This window comes from Rhinopithecus roxellana, chromosome 21 (assembly GCF_007565055.1).
Source record: "Rhinopithecus roxellana isolate Shanxi Qingling chromosome 21, ASM756505v1, whole genome shotgun sequence".
Classification (NCBI taxonomy): Eukaryota; Metazoa; Chordata; class Mammalia; order Primates; family Cercopithecidae; genus Rhinopithecus; species Rhinopithecus roxellana.
This window is the reverse complement of record NC_044569.1, coordinates 8,912,147-8,933,847: the sequence shown is the minus strand read 5'-3', so window position 1 is coordinate 8,933,847 and position 21,701 is coordinate 8,912,147. Positions and strand designations below refer to the sequence as shown.

Below are 21,701 nucleotides of genomic sequence, written 5' to 3'. Positions count from 1 at the left end.
TCTCTCTGTCACCCAGGCTGGAGTTCAGTGGTGCCATCTCGGCTCACTGCAACCTCCGCCTCCTGGGTTCAAGTGATTCTTGTGCCTCAGCCTTCCAAGTAGCTGGGGTTACAGTCATGCACCACCATGCCTGGCTAATTTTTGTGTGTTTAGTAGAGATGGGGTTTTGCCATGTTGTCCAGGCTGGTCTTGAACTCTTGGCCTCAAGCAGTCCACCTGCCTTTGCTTTCCAAAGCACTAGGATTACAGGTGTGAGCCACTGTGTCTGGCCAACGTCCATATTTTTTAATGGCTCATGATCACATCTCTATAAGACATTCATGGCCCTTTGTTTTCCTTCTCAGAGTTTTTATTGAAATATAATTTAGGTCAGGTGTGGTGACTCACGCCTGTAATCCCAGCACTTTGGGAGGCCGAGGCAGGCGGATCATGAGGTCAGAAGTTCGAGACCAGTCTGGCCAACATAGTGAAACCCTGTCTCTACTAAAAATACACAAAAATTAGCCAGATGTGGTGGTGGGCGCCTGTAATCCCAGCTACTCAGGAGGCTGAGGCAGGAGAATCGCGTGAACCCGGGAGGTGGGCATTGCAGGGAGCCAAGATCGTGCCACTGCACTCCAGCCTGGGTGACAGACTGAGACTCCATCTCAAAAGAAAAAGAAATATAATTTATATTTAGTGAATGTACACTTTGATAAGTCTTAAATGTATACATATTTATAGCCCACACGTCTGTTACAATGTAGATAGGAACATGGCCATCAACACAGAATGTTCTCTCTTGCTACTTCGTATTCAACCCCTGCCTCTTCTCCCCACCCTCATAACATTTGACACCTAGGTGACTACCTGTTCTAGAACTTACTATAAATACAGTCATACATTATGTATTCTGTTGTGTTCTTGTGCAGTTTTATGAAATTATCTGTTTTGTTGTATATATGGATTATTTGTTTCTTACTAAAAATGCTGAATAGTATTCCCTTATATGAATCCAGTCTTCTGTTTGTTGGCAATGTGGGTGTTTCTAGTTTTTAGCTGTTACAAATCAAGTTACTCTGATGATAAGCAGGGGTTTTTTGGTGAATATTTGTTTTCATTTCTTTTGGGTAAATAAGGAGTGGAATTGCTAGGTCTTATAGAAGGATATGCTTAAGTAAAGATACTGCCAGTTTTCCAAGTCTCAATGTGTGAGACTTCTGGGTGCCCCATATCCTTACCAGTGTTAGGGATTGTTGTTGTTTTTAAATATTAGCCATTCTAGATGATGTCTGTTGATGGCTCATTTTGATTTTAATTTGCATTTATTTGATATTTTTTTCTTGGGCTTACTAACCATCCTTATGTCGAAATGAAATAAAATATAAAGATAAATCTCTACATTTAAAACATTTTATTTGGTAAGCAGGAATTGCAATTCAGGGCATACTCACACAGACCTGATGGTCTTTGCTGTGTCTCAAGAACAAAGAGAAGGTTGGGGGTTTTATTTTTAAAAAGAGAGATATTTTATATTGCTTTGTGAGAAAGTTCATCAGCACTAGTAAGGTTTGGGGGACTGGCAGGCTCTGAGTGGTGAGTGACGGTGGGTAAAGCCAGTCTTAGAGTGGCAGCAGGTTGCTTAGGTAGTGATTAGATAAAACTGGTTTCAGGTTACAGAAGGCAGTTTCAGCGGCCAGGCTGGCAGAGAATTACATTCTTGGAGCAATGGTGTGTGCCCAGAGTGCTTTTTCCTCTTGGCTTCTTGACTCAGTTTTATTTGGGTATGACAAGTTACCCCATTCATATGATCAATTTTCATATTGTATTTTCCTCTGTAAACTTTTTTCAACTCTGCCCATTTTTGTTATGGGTTTTTTATCTTTTTATTATTCTAAGTAGATTTTTTATCCTTTGTTAAATACACACACACACACACACACACACACACAAATGTAGTCTTCAAGTCTTTGGCTTGACTGTTGATTTTATCTTTTTTTCTTTCTCTTTCTCTACGAAACAAGGCCTCTCACTGTCACCCAGGCTGAAGTGCACGGTGGTCATGGCTCGCTGCAGCTTACCTCCTGGACTCACGTGATCCTCTTGCCTTGGCCTCCCAGATTGCTGGGATTACAGGCACGAGCCACTGTGGTTGGCCTGTTTCTTTTCTTAATAGTGTCTTTTGAGGAGCAGAAGTCCAATTTGTCAGTTTTTTATTTTATAGTTAGTGCTTTCTGGTAGTGTCTGGGAAGTTTTTACCCTCTCAAAGCCCTCAAAAATATGTTTTTAGAAGTTGTATAGTTTTTAGCCATTAAGTTTTAGGTCTGTAATTTATCGTGAATTATATTTTGTACATGATATGACATAGAGAGTTGAGCTTCATTTTTTCCCATATGCTTATCCAGCACTATTTGTTGAAAAAGATCGTCCCCTCATTGAATTCCTCTGCAACCGTTGTTGAAAATCATTAACTATACACATGTACATTTCTTTTTGGAATTTCGGTTTGTTCCTCTGATCTATTGTCTGTTCTTACTGCAACACCTTACTGTCCTGAATACTGTAGCTGTTTTTCTTCTTGTTTTTGTCTATGCCTGTTGGCATTTCTGGATTTCCCAGCTTCTATCATTCCAAGTGTGAGATAGAAGAAAACTCTGGGAACCCACCACCATGTTCCTCCTGTCGTGAGGTACTGAGCCGATCTGCCTCCTTCTGTCTACCTTTCAGAGTCGTCGTCGTCGTCGTCTTCGTCGTCGTCTTCGTCGTGTATCTATTAGGTTTAGGTTCTTGGACATGTCGCTTCTCTTCGGAGGCTTCTTCCTCTCGAGTAGATCGCCTCCTCTCCTGCCTCTCCGCTCCTCTCATCCTCCTCCTCTTTTCTTCTATTCTTCTTCTTCTTCTATCTCTCTCTTCTTCTCTTTTTTCTTCTCCTTCTTCCTCTCTCCTCTCCTCCTTCTTCCTTCTTCTTCTCCTTCTTCTTCTTCTTTCTTTCTTCTTCTTTCTTTTCTTCTTCTTCTTCTTCTTTCTTCTCTTCTTCTTCTTTCTTCTTTTTTCTTTTTCTTTCTTCTTTTTAATCTGATCTGGGAATTTTAGTTGTACTTCCCAGGAAGAATAGGGATAACTAATCTTTATTCAAATTTTTAATAATTTACACCAGGTATCCTCTTGCCTCAGCAATAAGAATTTCTGATTTTTGTTGTTTATTTTCTTACCTTTGAATATTTATACTTAAATTTTATTATGGACCATTTGAAGCCTCTCTCTTCTGCCCTTTCCTTCAGTGAAGTTTAGGCTTGCTATAGCTCCCCAGTGGTCAAACAATATGTCCTATTGCAAACACGTTGTTCTTCCTTTCTTACTAAACCATCCTGCACTCAGACGCTCACTCCTTCATGTCTGCCTTTAGTGGCTCCACTTATCTTCAACTCTAGATGAATTAAGTTGTCTTAGTCTGTTTGGACTTCTATAACAAAATACCATAAAGTGGGTAGCTTATAAACAACAGAAATTTATTGCTTTTAGTTGCAAGCTGGAATGTCCAAGATCAAGATGCTGACAGATTTGGTGTCTGCTGAGGGCCCACTTTCTCGTTCATAGATGGGGCCTTCTTGCTGTGTCCTCGCATGGTGGATGGAGGTGGTGAACTCATAAGAGGAGGAGAGAGTGTCTTCATAAGAGGACACTAATCCCATTAATGAGGACTCCACCTCACAGCCTAGTCACCTCCCAAAGGCCCTCCCTCCTAATACCATCACCTCGGGGATTAAGTTTCAATATATGAATTTTGAGGGGACACATTCAGTCCGTAGCACAAGTTAATAAATATTTCTTTAGAGTAGCTTTTGGGAGATTATTAAATACTTCATGAACAAAACTGTCTTCTTGTCTTTATCAGTCTAGTATGGAAACAAAAATAATTGTGTACCAGGAGAACGTGGAAACATAGGTATAACTTACAAATGTTGTAGGAGTGAATGATCAAAAGCCGTCTGGCATTTTGCTGCTGGTATTCCTGCCCTTACTCCTCTCTTAGCCCCAGTTTTGTCACTTTCTGGCTTTGGAATTGGTAATGCCTCCCACACCAGGGCTGAACTCCCCAGCACGGCATTCAGTTGTCTGAGCCCACCGTATCTTTTAATGTCTTTCCCATTGCTTCTTAGCAAGAACTGCCCGGGTCAGGCTGGTCCTCCCCATTCTCCTAAGTCCCAAATGTTCCTGTGTGTCTTTAACCACACTGTTCCTCCTGGCATAAATGTATTTATTCCCTTTTGTGTGTGTATATATGAAGGGTGGTTCAGTGAAAAAAAAAAGTGTTTTGAGTCTAACAGATCCCAGTTTTATCTCTTACTTGCTATGTGATATAGGGTAAGTTATTTAAGCTCTCTGAGCCTTACTTTCTCTGTTTGTAAACATGGAAAAATACTGCTTTTCTTACAGGGTTAGCTAAATTACTGCATGTGAAACTTCTAGAAGGCACAGGAACTCAAATAAAATGTCGATTCCCTTTCTTTATTTCCTGAATTAGAACTTAAGGCTCAGGGCAAGATTCATTTCTTCTAATATTTGTCTCATCAACAATAAATATGTTGAGAACAGAAAAGATACCAATTAGTTTATTAAATAAACATTTGACTACTTAGTGTGTGCCATAGGTAATGTGAAATGTTGGAGCTCACCGTTAGCGAGGTGAACACATGCATATGTAATTGAAATACAGATATGGTAAGCGCTGTGAAGAGGTATGTTCAGGATGTTCTCAGGCACAGAAAAGGAATATTCGTGGCTTATACTGGATGGGGTGGGTCACCAGGGAGGATTCTTGGAGAAGTGTTGCTGGTGCTTGATTTTTTTAAACAGCTTTATTGAGGTAGAACTCATGTAAGATCCACCCACTCGAAGTGTATAATTTAATGATTTTTAGCCAGTTTATGGGTTTCTGCAACCATCACCATAATCCAAATTTAGGATGTTTCCATCATCTACAAAATCGTGCTCAATTGCAGGCCTAGTGTTAAAGGATGAGTATGAATTTGCCACACAAAAATATTGAGAGGAAGGCTGGATTCCTGGGAAAGAATGAGCAAAGACAGAGAAGTATACAACAACATGGTATCCGTGTGGGTGATATATCTATGAGCAATTTTTTTTTTTTCTTCTGGAGTGTAAAGCTGTGCTCCTGCCCCACAAGTTGTGTTTTAGCTTCCATGGACTTGAGCTCAGTTTCTTCATCTCTAATGTATAATTACTGTTACCTTGTTGAACTCTAGGTCCTTTTAAACTGTCAACTCTTAGATTGTCAAAACTTCAATTAATGGCAAAAGAGAATGCACTTTAAAAAACTATGGTCAAGGCCGGGCGCCGTGGCTCACGCCTGTAATCCCAGCACTTTGGGAGGCCAAGGTGGGCGGATCACAAGGTCAGGAGATCGAGACCATCCTGGTTAACACGGTGAAATCCTGTCTCTCCTAAAAATAAAAAAAAAAAAAATTAGCCTGGCATGGGGGCAGGCACCTATAGTCCCAGCTACTCGGGAGGCTGGGGCAGGAGAATGGCGTGAACCCAGGAGGCGGAGCTTGCAGTGAGCCGAGATCCCGCCATTGTACTACAGCCTGGGCGACAGAGCGAGACTCCGTCTCAAACAAACAAACAAACAAACAAAAAACAACGACAGCCAAGGCCAGGCACGGTGGCTCACACCTGTAAGCCCAGCACTTTGGGAGGCCAAGGCTGGTGGATCACCTGAGGTCAGGAGTTCGAGACCAGCCTGGCCAACATGGTGAAACACCGTCTCTACTAAAAATACAAAAATTAGCCAGGTGTGGTGGTGCGCACATGTAATCCCAGTTACTTGGGAGGCTGAGGCGGGAGAATCACATGAACCCAGGAGACAGGTTTAGTGACTCAAGAGTGCGCCACTGTACTCCCGCCTGGGCAAGAAGAACGAGGACTCCATCTCAAAAAAACAAAAACAAAAATCAAAAACGGATAGCCAAAAGTCAGGGCCCATTAAGATAACAGAATTATACTGATGCTTATTGATCCTTCAATGAAAACTTTTTTTTGTTTTTAATGTTTTTTTCTGATTATACAAGCAATAGTGCATATTGGGTAGAACATTTATAAAATGCAGAAAGACAAAAAGAAAGTTTAGATCACTCATAATCTTACAATTCAGAGATAATTGTTAATATCCTGTTATTTTATGCATATATTTACATATTTAAATTGATAATGCTGTAAATAAAATTGCTTTTTCCTCACATCATTAAATATTGTCAAAAGCATGATTTTTAATGCTGCATAATTTTTTTTTTTTTTTTTTTTTTGGAGACGGAGTCTCGCTCTGTCGCCCGGCCTGGAGTGCAGTGGCCGCATCTCAGCTCACTGCAAGCTCTGCCTCCTGGGTTTACGCCATTCTCCTGCCTCAGCCTCCCAAGTAGCTGGGACTACAGGCGCCAGCCACCTCGCCTGGCTAGCTTTTTTTTTTTGTATTTTTTAGTAGAGACGGGGTTTCACCGTGTTAGCCGGGATGGTCTCGAACTCCTGACCTCGTGATTCGCCCGTCTCGGCCTCCCAAAGTGCTGGGATTACAGGCTTGAGCCACCGCGCCCGGCCAATGCTGCATAATTTTTACAGGATCAAAAAATAGCTTGTTCTTTTTTTTTTTTTTTGAGAGAGGGTCTCACTCTGCAACCCAGGCTGGAGTGCAGTGGTGCAATCTCAGCTCACTGTAACCTTCATCTCCTGAACTCAAGTGATCCTCCCACCTCAGCCTCCCAAGTGGCTAGGACTATAGGCATATATCACCACACCCAGCTAATTTTTTGTATTGTTTTTTTAGAGACAAAGTTTCACTGTGTTGCTCAGGCTAGTCTCAGATTCCTAGGCTTGAGTGGTCCACCCACCTTGGCAGCCCAGAGTGCTGGGTATTATAGGCATGAGCTACCGTGCCAGCCCCTTTTCATTTTTTTAAGTGATAGAAGTAATATATAGACAACGTGAGGTTCAAACTATATAGAAAGGATACAATGGAAAGAATAAAGTCTACCCTTATGACGCTTCCAAGAGTTAATAGTAATTAACCGTTTCTGATATGTTTTCAGAAACTGTGTGTGTGTGTGTGCATGTGTGTGTGTGTGTGTGTGTGTGTGTGACTTTATAGCCTATTATTTGGATAAACCATAATCAGTATTCTATTGATAGCATTTTAGATTATTTTGTTTTTTTTTTACAGTACTGCAGTGAATATTTTCTTGCATATATCTTTGCATTTTTGTGAAAGTGTATCTGAAGGATAATTTCCTAAAAGCGGAATTCCTGGATCAAAAGAATAGATTTAAAATTGTAATAGCTACGATAAGATTGCTTTTCAAAAAGGATCGTGTCACACTTCTACCGTTAGTGGGTGTTCTCGTGAGTCTTGTTTCGTCTGTCTTTTACCATCATAATGGATCTTACATGTGCCATTTTGTTCTTTGCCCTTGTCATATTAGAAAAGTGATAGTTCATTGTTTAAAAAATTATAATTGAAGTTGAACATTGTTTCCACTCATTTTTTAGCCACTTTTCTGTGAACTGCCTGTTCACATCCTTTGTCTGGTTCTCTTAATTGGTTGCTATTTTCATTAATTTAAGAATTCTTTGCTTTTTAGAAATTAGCTCTCCCAATTTGCAACTTTCTTTTTTTTTTTTTTTCTACATTTGCTTGCTTTTGACTTTGTTTATGGTCAGAATTGTCACTTATGGCTTATGGATTTTTTTAATTGTAAAGTTAACCTTTAAAGTGAGTGCAAAGGGAGGCCGGGCACAGTGGCTCACACCTGTAATCCCAGCACTTTGGGAGGCCGAGGCAGGTGACTCACCCAAGGCCAGGAGTTCGAGACCAGCCTAACCAATATGGTGAAACTCTGTCTCTACTGAAAATACAAAAAATTAGCCAGGTGTGGTGGCAGGCGCCTATAATCCCAGCTACTCAGGAGGCTGAGGCAGGAGAATCACTCGAACCTGGAAGGTGGAGGTTGCAGTGAGCTGAGATCACACCATTGCATTCCAGCCTGGGCAACAAGAGCGAAACTCCATCTCAAAAAATAAATAAATAAAGTGAGCGCGAAGAGAGAAAGTGATTCTGATAGTATTTCAAATGAATGTCATAATGACATTAAAGAGGAATAAGAATTAATCCAAGTGACTTTTAAACGCAGTACTTTGACTATGTACCTACCATCTAAAGAAGGGAAACAGTGCAAACAAATTTTGAACTCCTCTTACATTTGCCCTTTGTAGCATCTGTTGTAGTCAAACTGTTTTGCATGTCTTTTAGGATTGATTAAATGAGGGTTCTTTCATTTCTTTTAGCATAACTGCAGTACAAAAATGTAGTTATTATTGATACATGAGCTGTATATATAATTGCATGCATCATAGAATCATAGTGGTCTGTAATTATGTGACTCATTAAATATATCATTTTAATTATAAAATTTAATTGCGATCTGAACTGTTCATGTGTAGTTGTAAAGATGTCTTTGTAACTTATTTATAGTTGTTTAGTCCTGAAGTAAAATAGTAAGATTTTACGTTGGGTAGCAGTCAAAATGAAGTACTTTAGAATGATGAGTTTTTTTTTTTCTTTTCTTTTCTTTTTTTTTTTTAAGGAATTCTGTATTCCTTTAAAGGACTTTGGGAACTCTACCTCTGATTTTCATTTGATTTATTTTTTGAATACTTGAAGATCTCAGTGCTTTCAACCCTGAGAACTGAAATGTGTGATGTATGAAATGTATCTCGAGATAATAAAATGAAAGAGTATTTTACAAGGGGGTTGTGAAGAAAATATTTTTGATTTGTAAATGCTGTGCTGTGTATTTGTGGTGTTTTTGTTCCTTGGTGTTAAGTGACTCTGCTCATGTTTTTTCTCTTGGTGCAGGTGTAATGGATAGGTAACAGAGAAGACCTCGTCCCTTCCTAGTCAGGGCATCAGCATGACTGAGTGCTTCCTGCCCCCGACAAGCAGCCCCAGTGAACACCGCAGGGTGGAGCATGGCAGCGGGCTTACCCGGACCCCCAGCTCTGAAGAGATCAGCCCTACTAAGTTTCCTGGATTGTACCGCACTGGAGAGCCTTCACCTCCCCATGACATCCTCCATGAGCCTCCTGATATAGTGTCTGATGATGAGAAAGATCATGGGAAGAAAAAAGGGAAATTTAAGAAAAAGGAAAAGAGGAGTAAGTGCCATTTTTTCCTATGCTTTAGATATTTTTATTTTATTTTATTTTACTATTATTTTTTGAGACAGAGTCTTGCTCTGTTGCCCAGGTTGGAGTGCAGCAGCACAATTTCAGCTCACTGCAACCTCCGCCTCCCGGTTCAAGCAATTCTTATGTCTTAGTCTCCGGAGTAGCTGGGACTACAGGCGTGCGCCACTGTGCCCAGCTAAGTTTTGTGTTTTTAGTAGAGATAGGTTTGCCATGTTGGCCAGGCTGGTCTTGAACTCCTGACCTTAAGTGATCCACCCACCTTGGCCTCCCAAAGTGCTGGGATTACAGGCGTGAGCCACCGTGCCTGGCTTAGATATATTTTAAATAAACTTCCATTCTAATTACATGTACCAGCTGTCTTCTGGAAACATGTCAAGGCAGAGACTCTTGTTTGATTTTTCTGTTCTTTATTTTTCAGGGTCTCAGTTTTTGTATATTAAGAGTTGTATTTTGGGGACTTAATCTCACAAATAAAAATACTGAGTTTCCAGAAATGGCAAAGTTTTCTGCTGGATATTTCCTGAAGTAATAATTCAAAATAATGTCTAGAAAGTAGATATTGAGCTGGGCACAGTGGCTTACGCCTATAATCCCAGCACTTTCGGAGGCTGAGATGGGAGGACTGCTTGAAGTCAGAAGTTCAAGAGCCTGAGAAACAAAGCCACACCCCTCTCTACCAAAAATTTAAACAATTAGCTGAGCATGGTGGTGTGTGCCTGTAGTCACAGCTACTTAGGAGGCTGGGAGATCGAGGCTGCAGTGAGCTATGCTTGCACCACTGTAGTCCAGCCTGGGTGACAGAGTGAGACTCTGTCCTCTCCGCCGCCGAAGGCCCCCCCCCAAAACAGATAGATACTGGAATTTTGCCCTTAAAGCATCTTTTCCTGGGTAGGTCATGTCTGCTATTTGGGGTATACTTTATTGGAACCTTCATTAAAGTAGTTATTTATCTTAAGTAAATACCATGATACATTCCATTTGAGGGCCTATTCAGTAGGGAGGATGAGTCATTTGAACATAGCTTTTTAGTTTGTTAAAAGCAAATAAAGTGAGTTATTTTAAGTATTCCTTATTTTGGACTTCATGATATTTTAAGTTGATTTGTTTTTGAAGGATTACACAGTTAGCTTACAGTTCACTATGTACAGAGAAACCTTTAGGCCAAACTTAAAATACGTGAGGAGGCAGCTTTAACTTAACATGTTTGTTAGATTAATTCATGTTATTCCATGTGTCAGTAATTTGTTCATCTTTGCACTAGATATGGTTTCATTGCATTATGTGTTAGAGTTATTAATCTGTTCTACTGTTGCTTGTTTGGGTGGTTTTCAGTTTTTGACTGTTATGAATAGTGCTTCTGTGGTGTACATGTTTTTGTATTTCTGTTATGTGTGTGCCTGGGAGTGGAATTGCTCATTTGTAGGCCATGTGTATTTCAGCTTCAGTAGATCCCTGCAAAACAATCTTCCAGAATGCTTGTACCAGTTTACCTTCTCAACAGCAATGTATGAACATTCCACTTGCAAAAGCATCTTTGTATTTTGTCCTTAAGATTCTTGCCATTCTGGTTGGTGTGTGGTACGTGGTATTTTAGTTGGAGGGTAACTTAGGAAATAGCTGTTGTCTTTTATATAATAGCTTGCAAGGTAGCTAGCTAAGGAAAAGAATTAGGAGAGTTACAGATATTAAAAAAACAACAAAACCAAACTCTGACAACTGTGACATGGTTGGTAAAACAGTTGGGCACATTTGTCAGTGTGTGAAAACCAGAGCTTTCTGATGCAGGGAGTTGGCCACCATCTAAAGATGAGGGAATTTCCCAGTTCAATCCTCTACTTAAATGAGTCTGCAGTTCCTGCTTCAGTCTCCATAAAGAACTTAGCAGCTGGTGACAGGAGAGTGAAGTGTGACAGAGGAATAACTGAAGCACATCAACAGGAGTAAAGTTCGTCATGCTTTGAGATTGCCTAAGGTGACAGGCACCACTTAGTTGGAAAAGCTAGAGTAGGTAGAGTGGACACAGGTCGAGTATCCCTATTCCGAAAATCCAAAATGCTACAAAATCTGAATCTTTTTGAGCACTGGCACGACACTCAGAGGAAATGCTCATTGGAGCATTTTGGATTTCAGATTTTTGGGTTAGAGATGCTGAACTGATATAATGCAAATATCCAGAAAAATCTGAAATTGGAAACACTTCTGGTCTCAAGTATTTCAGATAAGGAATACTCAACCTGTAGGATGTTAGAGGACATGACTCACATGATGAAAGCATTCTCGCTCTATTTTAGAAAAGGATTCATTGCATTAGCCCTCTATGTAGAGCCTTTCAGGTGTATCTCTAATGTTTGGTTTGCCAGAATTCTACTTACACACATATATAAAACCTGTTTCCCCTCCTAATACTGTAAGGATGATAACTGCTATCTATTTGTCCCCCTCTTGTGGTGAAGAGATGTCACTGCAACATCTTTTTCACTAAGAAGAAACCCATTTCTTTGCTGGGAAGTGCCCAGGAGGAATTGGCCAAGAAGTGAAAAGCTCGATAGCTGGTGCCAGGCGGCACCGTTTTTTGGTTCTGTTTTTAGAAAGTATATGGACAGTTTGACATTAAACAAACATATAACTTACACTGTCTCCGTGTCTTTGGCAGCTGAAGGCTATGCAGCCTTTCAGGAAGATAGCTCTGGAGATGAGGCAGAAAGTCCTTCTAAAATGAAGAGGTCCAAGGGTATCCATGTTTTCAAGAAGCCCAGCTTTTCTAAAAAGAAGGAAAAGGATTTTAAAATAAAAGAGAAACCCAAAGAAGAAAAGCATAAAGAAGAAAAGCACAAAGAAGAAAAACATAAAGAGAAGAAGTCGAAAGACTTGACAGCAGCTGATGTTGTTAAACAGTGGAAGGAAAAGAAGAAAAAGAAAAAGCCAATTCAGGAGCCAGAGGTGCCTCAGATTGATGTTCCAAATCTCAAACCCATTTTTGGAATTCCTTTGGCTGACGCAGTAGAGAGGACCATGATGTACGATGGCATTCGGCTGCCAGCCGTTTTCCGTGAATGTATAGATTACGTAGAGAAGTATGGCATGAAGTGTGAAGGCATCTACAGAGTATCAGGTACTGGGAATGCGCACTTCACTTGGTGGTTTTTAATAATTAACTTCACTTTCATTTTTCAAAGGAAGAAAAAATATTGTGAGGACAATTTGGCCTGGATCCTAAGCTTTATTCATTTCCTCGATCCTCCCAGTTGCACAAAAATCCACCTCTCTCCCCAGCCTTTCTTTGGTGTTCCAGCGTTTGGTTTTTTATTTTCCTTCCATTCGGAGGATTTCACATTAGCTGTTCGTAGCTTGCAGCAGCCAGGACTAAAACAAAGTGAAGTATACTGGTAGCATTGCTTAACAGGGTTGCATTCAGACCCTGCTTTTATTTTTTTCTTTTGCTTGTTTATTTGTGTTTTCGAGACAGAGTCTTGCTCTGTCACCCAGGCTGGAGTGCAGTGGCATGATCTCAGGTCACTGCAACCTCCGCCTCCTGGGTTCAAGTGATTCTCCTGCCTCAGCCTCCTGAGTAGCTGGGATTACAGGCATGCACCACCACACCCAGCTAATTTTTGTATTTTTAGTAGAGACAAGGTTTCACCATATTGGCCAGGCTGGTCTCGAACCCCTGACCTCAGATGATCTGCCCTCCTCGGCCTCCCAAAGTGCTGGGATTACAGGTGTGAGCCACCACTCCCAGGCGCCTGCTTTTTTTTTTTTTTTTTTTCTTCTTCTTCTTTCCTCTGTAAGCAGAGGCTCAGTGATACAAGGGCCATCAGCAAGAAAAGGAAAGTTAACTCTGTGAAGGAATCTTCTTGGGCAAGAGTCACGTTTATGGACACAGTCATATAATGCATTTCCTTAGCTCAGCTAAGAGGCATGAAATGGTTTTGGTTTTTGTTTTCTTGATGCACGGTTCATAGAGGTACTGCAATACCCGGTTAATACATGGAGTGGTCCAAGTGAGCTTCTGTTCCATCTCCCTGCTCCAGAAATCTTGGAACAGATACTACACCTGACTTCAGCCAAAAGACCAAGAAGTGGTAAATGTTTAGGCCCTATATGTGAATGCTTTGGTCAGCTACATGCAACTATTACATATATTAGCCACACTGATTTTCTATTTATCTTTATTCCATATGTATACAAATTAAATTTCGTATTTGGCAAGAGTGTGTTTTGATTGGGTATCTAAATCAAGCAATATGTATATTATTTAAAAGTAAAAAAGATTTCTTAGAAAGCAGTATGACTTTTATACCAGGATAGGATGAAAGCCCTGACCTGTAGCAGCATCTGTGTTCCAAATTACTACATTGCCATTATTCACTTTCTTGGTACATCACCAGTTTCTGTTTAGAGATTTATTTTATAAAATCAATTGTTGACTGAGGCAGGAGGATCACTTGAGCCCAGGAGTTTGAGGCTGCAGTGAGCCATGATCGTACCACTGCACTCCAGCCAGGGCGAGAGTAAGACCTTGTCTCAAAAATAATAATAATAATACTTGTTGGTCGCATGTATTTTCATGATGAGTTGTTAAGTCATACACATGTAGAATATATAGAGAGATTAAACTTAGTTTTTTTATTTAATTGGTTCATATGCAATTCTAGAAGGTAGATTTGATATTTAAGTTTTGCTGAGAAAGGGGAGATATTTTTGATAATTGGGAAAACCGTTACATAATCCACTAGATTACATGCCATTATTTAAGAGTATTTTGGCTAAAATGTTATTTTTTTATAGAAAATGAAATAAATTAGGCATTGAATTTGAGTTTATAACTCCTTAGTATTATATAAACATATTTAAACTAATTGATTTTTAAGAATAATTGGCTAGGTGCAGTAGCTCACGCCTGTAATTCTGGCACTTTGGGAAGCTGAGGCAGGCAGATTGCGAGGTCAGGAGATTGAGACCATCCTGGCCAACATGGTGAAACCCTGTCTCTACTAAAATACAAAAAATTAGCCAGGCATATGGGCGCGCGCCTGTAGTCCCAGCTACTTGGGAGGCTGAGGCAGGGGAATAGCTTGAACCCGAGAGGCGGAGGTTACAATGAGCCAAGATCGCGTCATTGCACTCCAGCCTGGAGACAGAGCAAGACTCCATCTCAAAAAAAAAAAAAAAGAAAAAAGAATAATATGCTGAATTGATTCTTTAAACATTTAAACATTAATAACGTAAGTTGCTTCTCTCACATGGTCTTAGTAGCCATGGATTAGTTTTGTTTTAGGTAAAAGTTTCTCTGAAAATTTTCTACAGCTTTGTTCAAAGGATTCTTTGTGTCTCTGACCTACTTTTTTTTTTTTTTTTTTTTTTTTTTTTTTTTTTTTTTGAGACGGAGTCTTGCTCTGCCGCCCAGGCTGGAGTGTGGTGGCCGGCTCTCAGCTCACTGCAAGCTCCGCCTCCCGGGTTCACGCCATTCTCCTGTCTCAGCCTCCCGAGTAGCTGGGACTACAGGCGCCCGCCTCGTCGCCCGGCTAGTTTTTTGTATTTTTTAGTAGAGACGGGGTTTCACCGTATTAGCCAGGATGGTCTCGATCTCCTGACCTCATGATCCGCCCGTCTCGGCCTCCCAAAGTGCTGGGATTACAGGCTTGAGCCACCGCGCCCGGCCGACCTACTTTTAATGTCTGCATTTTTTTGGAAATTCAGAGTCATAGAACTCCTCTTCTCTATGTGTAAAGCATTCAGATTGAGCTGCTGCCCATCATTGCAGCAGCGAGGGCTGAGCTCCTGCTCTGAGTTCTGGGTTTATTCTCTCACCTGTGGCAGAGTGCTGTAGTCAGCCCAGCTTATAGCACTGTCATGGACAGTGCTAATAATAACACTGCTTTTTGCTGGAGATGTTAGTTCTCACTTATTCATTTTAAGACCTTTTGCTGGAAGTTTTAGTTCTTGCTTATCTAATTTTAAACGAATATGAAAGACAATTTAAGTGATTTTATACATTTTAATTTACTCATCTACATTTTCTTGTATTTTTTGCATTAAAGTGTACCCGTATGCTCTTTCTGTCTTTCTGTGGAACACTTTATTTGTAGCGTCCAATTTTTAAAAGGAAAACATTTTGATAACAGTTTTGGAGTAATGGCAAACCAAACACACATTCTAATTGTCTACTTGTACAATTTGTTGGGTAGGTACTGCAGGGGGGAGAATTAAATATACATGAGGAAGAGAAAAAATCTTTGCCAAGAATTTCAGTTATTATCACTTATGGTTTACCCATATTGTCATAAAAGTAAGAAAATGGGAGTTATTTTCTAACTTTCTGTCACAAAATAAAGATTATCTAAAAATAATAGTGTTATTTTTGTATTTTGTTATTGATTTTATTTTGTCAATACTGGATAAGTTACAGATTTATCATAATGCCATTAAAAGATTTTCACAAAGGATAAAGAATGCCAAAGTCCAGATGTAAGTACCATATTCACCCTCAAGTGCTGTTCACCTTAGACGGCATTTACCCGTAGAAACTGTCAGCGTTAATTTGTAGTTTGTTTCACATAATTGGCTGAAAGTGTTAAGTATTAAAAACAACAAGAAACTACTTTGTGTTCTTCTGAGCAATCACTGTCACTATATTACGTCCCTTAATACAGATCGTACTAAAGACTTAAAATCTCATGTAATGTTTGAAAATTGTTTGCTTTAGTTTCCTTTTGTTCAATAAGCAAAACAATTTGATCTTAGCAACCCAAACCTTATTTTTTTGTTGCAGCTCTGTTCAGATTAAGGTTATACTTAAAGAATCCAAACTTTAAAATAGAAATTAGTTGGGGATTATTTAATGGAGAATATTTTCAAAGTGGTTTTTTGGGTAGCTAATTCACCCTTTGCAGTTATAGTACAATATTTACACATAAAAAAGTAATTTACCTACAACTTTTTGGAACATACTTAGGTACGCTAAGCTGCAGTTTTTGTTGTCAGGCTTGTGACTTGTTAGAAAAGGCAGTTGGCTGCCTGTGTAGAGCAGGACTTACACTTGGAATGTAGTTTAATTTTTGTCTAACTTTTTACCTTTTTTGAATTTTTTTCCCTTGAGACAGAGTCTCGCTTTTCGCCCAGGCTGGAATACAATAGTGTGATCTCAGCTCACTGCAACCTCCGCCTCCTGGGTTCAAGCAATTCTCCTGCCTCAGCCTCCTGAGTAGCTGGGAGTACAGGCGCCCGCCACCACGCCTGGCTAATTTTTGTATTTTTAGTATAGACAGGGTTTCACCATGTTGGCCAGGCTGGTCTTGAACTCCCTACCTCAGGTGATCTACCCGCCTCTGCCTCCCAAAGTACTGGGATTACAGGTGTGAGCCACCATGTGATGTTTTTACGTTGAAAACAAATTCCTGAATTGATGGGTATATTTGCTTAATATATCCGTGGTTGCTTTGACTTTTGTTCTGACTGTTGAGCTTTTCAATTATCATTTTACTTTTGGTTAAATTCACTTTTGAAGTTAGTTTTTTGTTTGGTTTTTTTGTTTTTTGTTTTTTTTTTAGGCGGAGTCTTGCTCTGCCACCCAAACTGGAGTGCAGTGGCGTGATCTCGGCTCACTGCAACCTCTCTGCCTCCGAGGTTCAAGTGATTCTCCTGCCTCAGCCTCCCAAGTAGCTGGGACTACAGGCGCCCACCACCACGCCTGGCTAATTTTTATATTTTTAGTAGAGACAGGGTTTCACCATGTTAGCCAGGCTGGTCTTGGACTCCGGACCTCAAGTAATCCTCCTGCCTTGGCCTCCCAAAATGCTGGGATTACAGGTGTGATCTACAGCGCCTGGCCTATTTTTAATTTTTTTTTTTTTTTTTTTTTTTTTTTTTTTTTTTGAGACGGAGTCTCGCTCTGTCACCCAGGCTGGAGTGCTGTGGCTGGATCTCAGCTCACTGCAAGCTCCGCCTCCCAGGTTCACGCCATTCTCCTGCCTCAGCCTCCCGGGTAGCGCGGCCACCTCGCCCGGCTAGTTTTTTGTAGTTTTTTTTAGTAGAGATGGGGTTTCACCGTGTTAGCCAGGATGGTCTCGATCTCCTGACCTCGTGATCCGCCCGTCTTGGCCTCCCAAAGTGCTGGGATTACAGGCTTGAGCCACCATGCCCGGCCTTTTAATTAATTTTTTAATTTTTTGAGACAATGTCTTACTCTGTTGCCCAGGCTGGAATACAGTGGTGCAATTATGGCTCACTGCAGCCTCGACCTCCCAGGCTCACTTGTTCGTCCCAACTCAGCCTCCCAAAGAACTTGGACTACAGGTGCATACCACCGTGCACGGCTAATTTTTGTATTTTTTGTAGAGACGGATTTTGACCATGTTGTCCAGCTAGTCTCGAACTCCTAGGCTCAAGTGATCTGCCTGCCTCAGCCTTCCAAAGTGCTGGGATTACAGATGTGAGCCACTGTGCCCGGCCAGTGTAGTCTTACATGTTGGTGTTTACAGAGGAATTGTAGGACCTTTGAGCAGATAAATATTTCATAACAAGAGGTTTGTTATTGGTCAGGTTGCTGTTCTCAGATCTGCCTAGCAAGGGTGGGTGTAATGCTAAAGAAAGCTTGTATGTTTGATTTTCTTTTCTCCGTATCTTCTCTCTTCTGAATTTGAATGTTTTAAGGAATTAAATCAAAGGTGGATGAGCTAAAAGCAGCCTATGACCGGGAGGAGTCCACAAACCTGGAAGAATATGAGCCTAACACTGTAGCCAGTTTGCTGAAGCAGTATCTGCGAGACCTTCCAGAGAACTTGCTTACCAAAGAGCTTATGCCCAGATTTGAAGAGGCTTGTGGGAGGACCACGGAGACTGAGAAAGTGCAGGAATTCCAGCGTTTACTCAAAGAACTGCCAGAATGTAACTATCTTCTGATTTCTTGGCTCATTGTGCACATGGACCATGTCATCGCAAAGGAACTGGAAACAAAAATGAATATACAGAACATTTCTATAGTGCTCAGCCCAACTGTGCAGGTACATGGTCTCCTCTACACACATACCCTCTGGTCCTGACACTGGGGAACTGGGGTGATTTTCTATTGCTGAGTCACATGTAAAGCAGTGAACTTGAGAAGACAGGTAATGGATTAGCTTGAATACAGGTCTTTTCCTTTCATAGTTTGGACAGTGTCGGTGTATAAGATGATGAATACACTTGCCCTTTAGCTTGTAGTGATGTAATTTGAATGTGGTACAGTCTTTGATGTGGGTTTATAAACAAGGTCTGATGACAAGGATCCTTCATTTGTGGAGGAGGAGCCCATGGCATCTACAGTTAGAGTTCATGTGTAGAATTTTAGAGATGCCAGTTATTTCATCAGTAGCATTATTGCTTCATTATATCACAGACACACATCAGACTCAGGCACAAAGGGACCTAACGTTAATTCGTCTGGTTGAAGATTTAGCCTGAGGATTTCAGTGTGTTAATTGGTATCTTTTTATGACATACATACTTGGCTTTCCTTTATTGCTGCTCAGTTGGTGCTGTCATAGAGTATATGTTTTCTTTTAATTAGAGTTAATGATATTTTACTCAGGCCAATAAAAAGGGAGATGATTAAGTTATATTTGTTATCTTACGCCTTGTTTTTGGCCAGTAGTCTGAGTCACCGTAAATCACTGTCACTGTTATTAGAGTGTGTTTTCATTTACTAAAGAGTCTTTCAGTCAGGTAGTGGTTCACACCTTTAATGTGAGCACTTCAGGAGGCTGTGGCAGGAGGATAGCTAGAGGCCAGGAGTGCCGCCTAGGCAACATGGCAAGACCCTTTCTCTACAAAAAAATAAAAAATTAGCTGGGTGTGGTAGCATGTATGTGTAGTCCCAGTTACTTGGGAGGATGAGGTAGGAGGATTGCTTGAGCCCGGCAATGAGCTATGATCATCCCACTGTACTCCTCTCTGGGTGACAGCAAAATTCTGTCTCTAAAAAATAATGATTCTTCTGTTACTCATTGGTTACACTTTGAAAGCAAAATGTTTCTCAGATTTTAGTTTGATCATTCATATTAGGATTTCAGGATCTGGTAACTATTACATTGATACTTAATATTACTATAATATAATAGAGGTGGTTGTATCATAGAAGAGTCAAGTGTGTTGTGAGAGTAAGTTTTAGGTAGGAAATAATTTCTTGCAGTAGCTTTTCAGCCACCCTAATGCCCTGGTCTCCTAGCATGTGAACATCCACACTCAGATGCTGGCTGTGTCCAGGTATGTTTCTGGAGTGAGGGCTTTCAACCTCAACCCAGTTTTACTGCTGTGGTGCTCTCACTTCCCTCACGGTCCTCATTCAGCCCATTGTATCTGTTAAAATATCTCAAAGTAAGTTGAAAATAAAGAACATAAGATGTTTTAGCTGGGCATAGTGGCTCATGCCTGTCATCGCAGCACTTTGGGAAGCTGAGATGGGTAGATCATTTGAGGTCAGCAGTTCGAGACCAGCCTGGCCAACATGGTGAAACCCCATCTCTACTGAAAATACAAAAAAATCAGCCAGGCATGGTGGCACACACCTGTAATCCCAGCTTACCAGAGAGGCTGAGGCAGGAAAATCGCTTGAACCCGTGAGGTGGAGGTTGCAGTGAGCTGAGAATGTGCCACAGCACTCTAGCCTGGGCTACAGAACGAGACTCCATCTCAAAACACAAAACAAAAAAACAAAACAATACTCAAAAAAACATAAGATGTTTTAATCAGTTAATACTGTAGTGATAGAAGAAAAAAAACATGGATGGGCATCAGCTTCTCTATCCTTTTCTTGTTTTTTTTTTTCCCCTTCAATTCTTTCTGGTGCTTGAATACATGATTTAACTCATATTTTATGAGTTTTCTTCTTAAATTGACCATTTTCTTCTTAAATTGACCATTAACTAGCAAAGATTGTGTTGTCAGTACTGGGTAGAATTTTCTTTATGTGTCCAGGATTAAAGGATATATTATGTTAGACACAAATAACTGAAATAGAATGATAATTTTAATGGTTTTCTTGTAAATCTTTTTTTCTTAGATCAGCAATCGAGTCCTGTATGTGTTTTTCACACATGTGCAAGAACTCTTTGGAAATGTGGTACTAAAGCAAGTGACGAAACCTCTGCGATGGTCTAACATGGCCACGATGCCCACACTGCCGGAGACCCAGGCGGGCATCAAGGAGGAGATCAGGAGACAGGTGTGTGCACCCTGCCTGCCACAGCCTGCCTCTGCATTGGCCATTGTGGAGTCCAGTGGTGACGGGCTCTTGTTTCCTGAGCACTTTGTGTGTGTCTGGAGCTATGTGAGGCACACTCAAGTCAGAAATTCCCATCTGGTACTGTTTCATGCCGAATAAGTCGGAATACCATGGTGGAAAGAGCATAGTTTTTGGAATCAAAAGACCTGGCTTTAAATTCTTGCTCTGCTCTTAGTTAACTGATTTTAGGCAAATTCTTAACCACCTTATGCACTGGTGTTCTTGCTTTAAAATGGACCCCCTTAAAGGATTGATGTGAAGATTACCACGAATGAGCTAATACATGAAACATGCCAGGCACGTTGTAAATAGTCTAAAAATGTTTGCTTTTTTTGGACAAGGTTGCTGTCATCAGCCATATTTTATAGATAAGAATATTAAAATTCAGGGAAGTTAAGTAACGTGATTATTAATTATAGACCCAAGATTTGAGCCCAAATCCTGGGCTTTTTTACTATGCTATTTTGATGGAAGTAACCATGCCGTGTTTGTGTATGTGTGTAATCAAGACTAAGAAAGTTAATTACATTTGATTATTTATTTGCATGCACTTTATCAAACCCCTGCTTGCTTTTCTTCCCTTGTGTCTGCCATGAGCTCCCAGTTCTTAAACGAGTTAATGATGATGACATTGGAGATGGGGATGTTGATTAAGTATTATTGAACCAATACAAATTAGCGAATAATTCATTGGCAAAACAATAAGAATGATTTTTCAGTCATATCAAGTGCCATTATTTTACTCTAATGAAATAAAGGATAATTGAAAAATAGTTGATTCATCTTTAGAAATTGCACGTGTTGTTAGTTTAAGGTAAGAGGATATGGAATGCAACTTAGTGTGTGGCATTGCTTTCTAGGAGTTTCTTTTGAATTGTTTACATCGAGATCTGCAGGGTGGGATAAAGGATTTGTCTAAAGAAGAAAGATTATGGGAAGTACAAAGAATTTTGACAGCCCTCAAAAGAAAACTGAGAGAAGCTAAAAGACAGGTGGGTTACTAGTTTGATACCTAATGTTTATAATAGAATGTCTTGGAGTCTTTTATATCCTTTATGTGCTCTTTTAAGTATTTTCTTTCTTTCCTTTTTCTTTTGATGTTGACCAGGCTGGTCTCAAACTCTTGGCCTCAAGTAATCCTCCCACCTCGGCCTCCCCCAAAGTGCTGAGATTACAGGGATGAGCCACCATGCCCAGCCCAAGT

At 40.4% G+C, this 21,701-nt stretch overlaps 1 protein-coding gene and 1 pseudogene across 2 annotated transcripts in view; one reads left to right on the top strand and one right to left on the bottom strand.

The window, feature by feature from the left end:
- The window catches only part of RALBP1 (ralA binding protein 1), a 63,034-nt gene that overhangs the window by 29,910 nt on the left and 11,423 nt on the right, over positions 1-21,701 (top strand). For both annotated transcript variants that reach the window (XM_010373423.2, XM_030926144.1), the window contains exons 2-6: positions 8,906-9,204; positions 11,891-12,349; positions 17,890-18,239; positions 20,276-20,437; positions 21,358-21,489. In XM_010373423.2, the coding sequence (XP_010371725.2) occupies positions 8,961-9,204; positions 11,891-12,349; positions 17,890-18,239; positions 20,276-20,437; positions 21,358-21,489 (1,347 nt within the window). In that variant the 5' untranslated portion in view covers positions 8,906-8,960. The remainder of the gene's footprint in view (positions 1-8,905; positions 9,205-11,890; positions 12,350-17,889; positions 18,240-20,275; positions 20,438-21,357; positions 21,490-21,701) is intronic.
- LOC115895591 lies at positions 13,180-13,321 on the bottom strand (annotated as a pseudogene).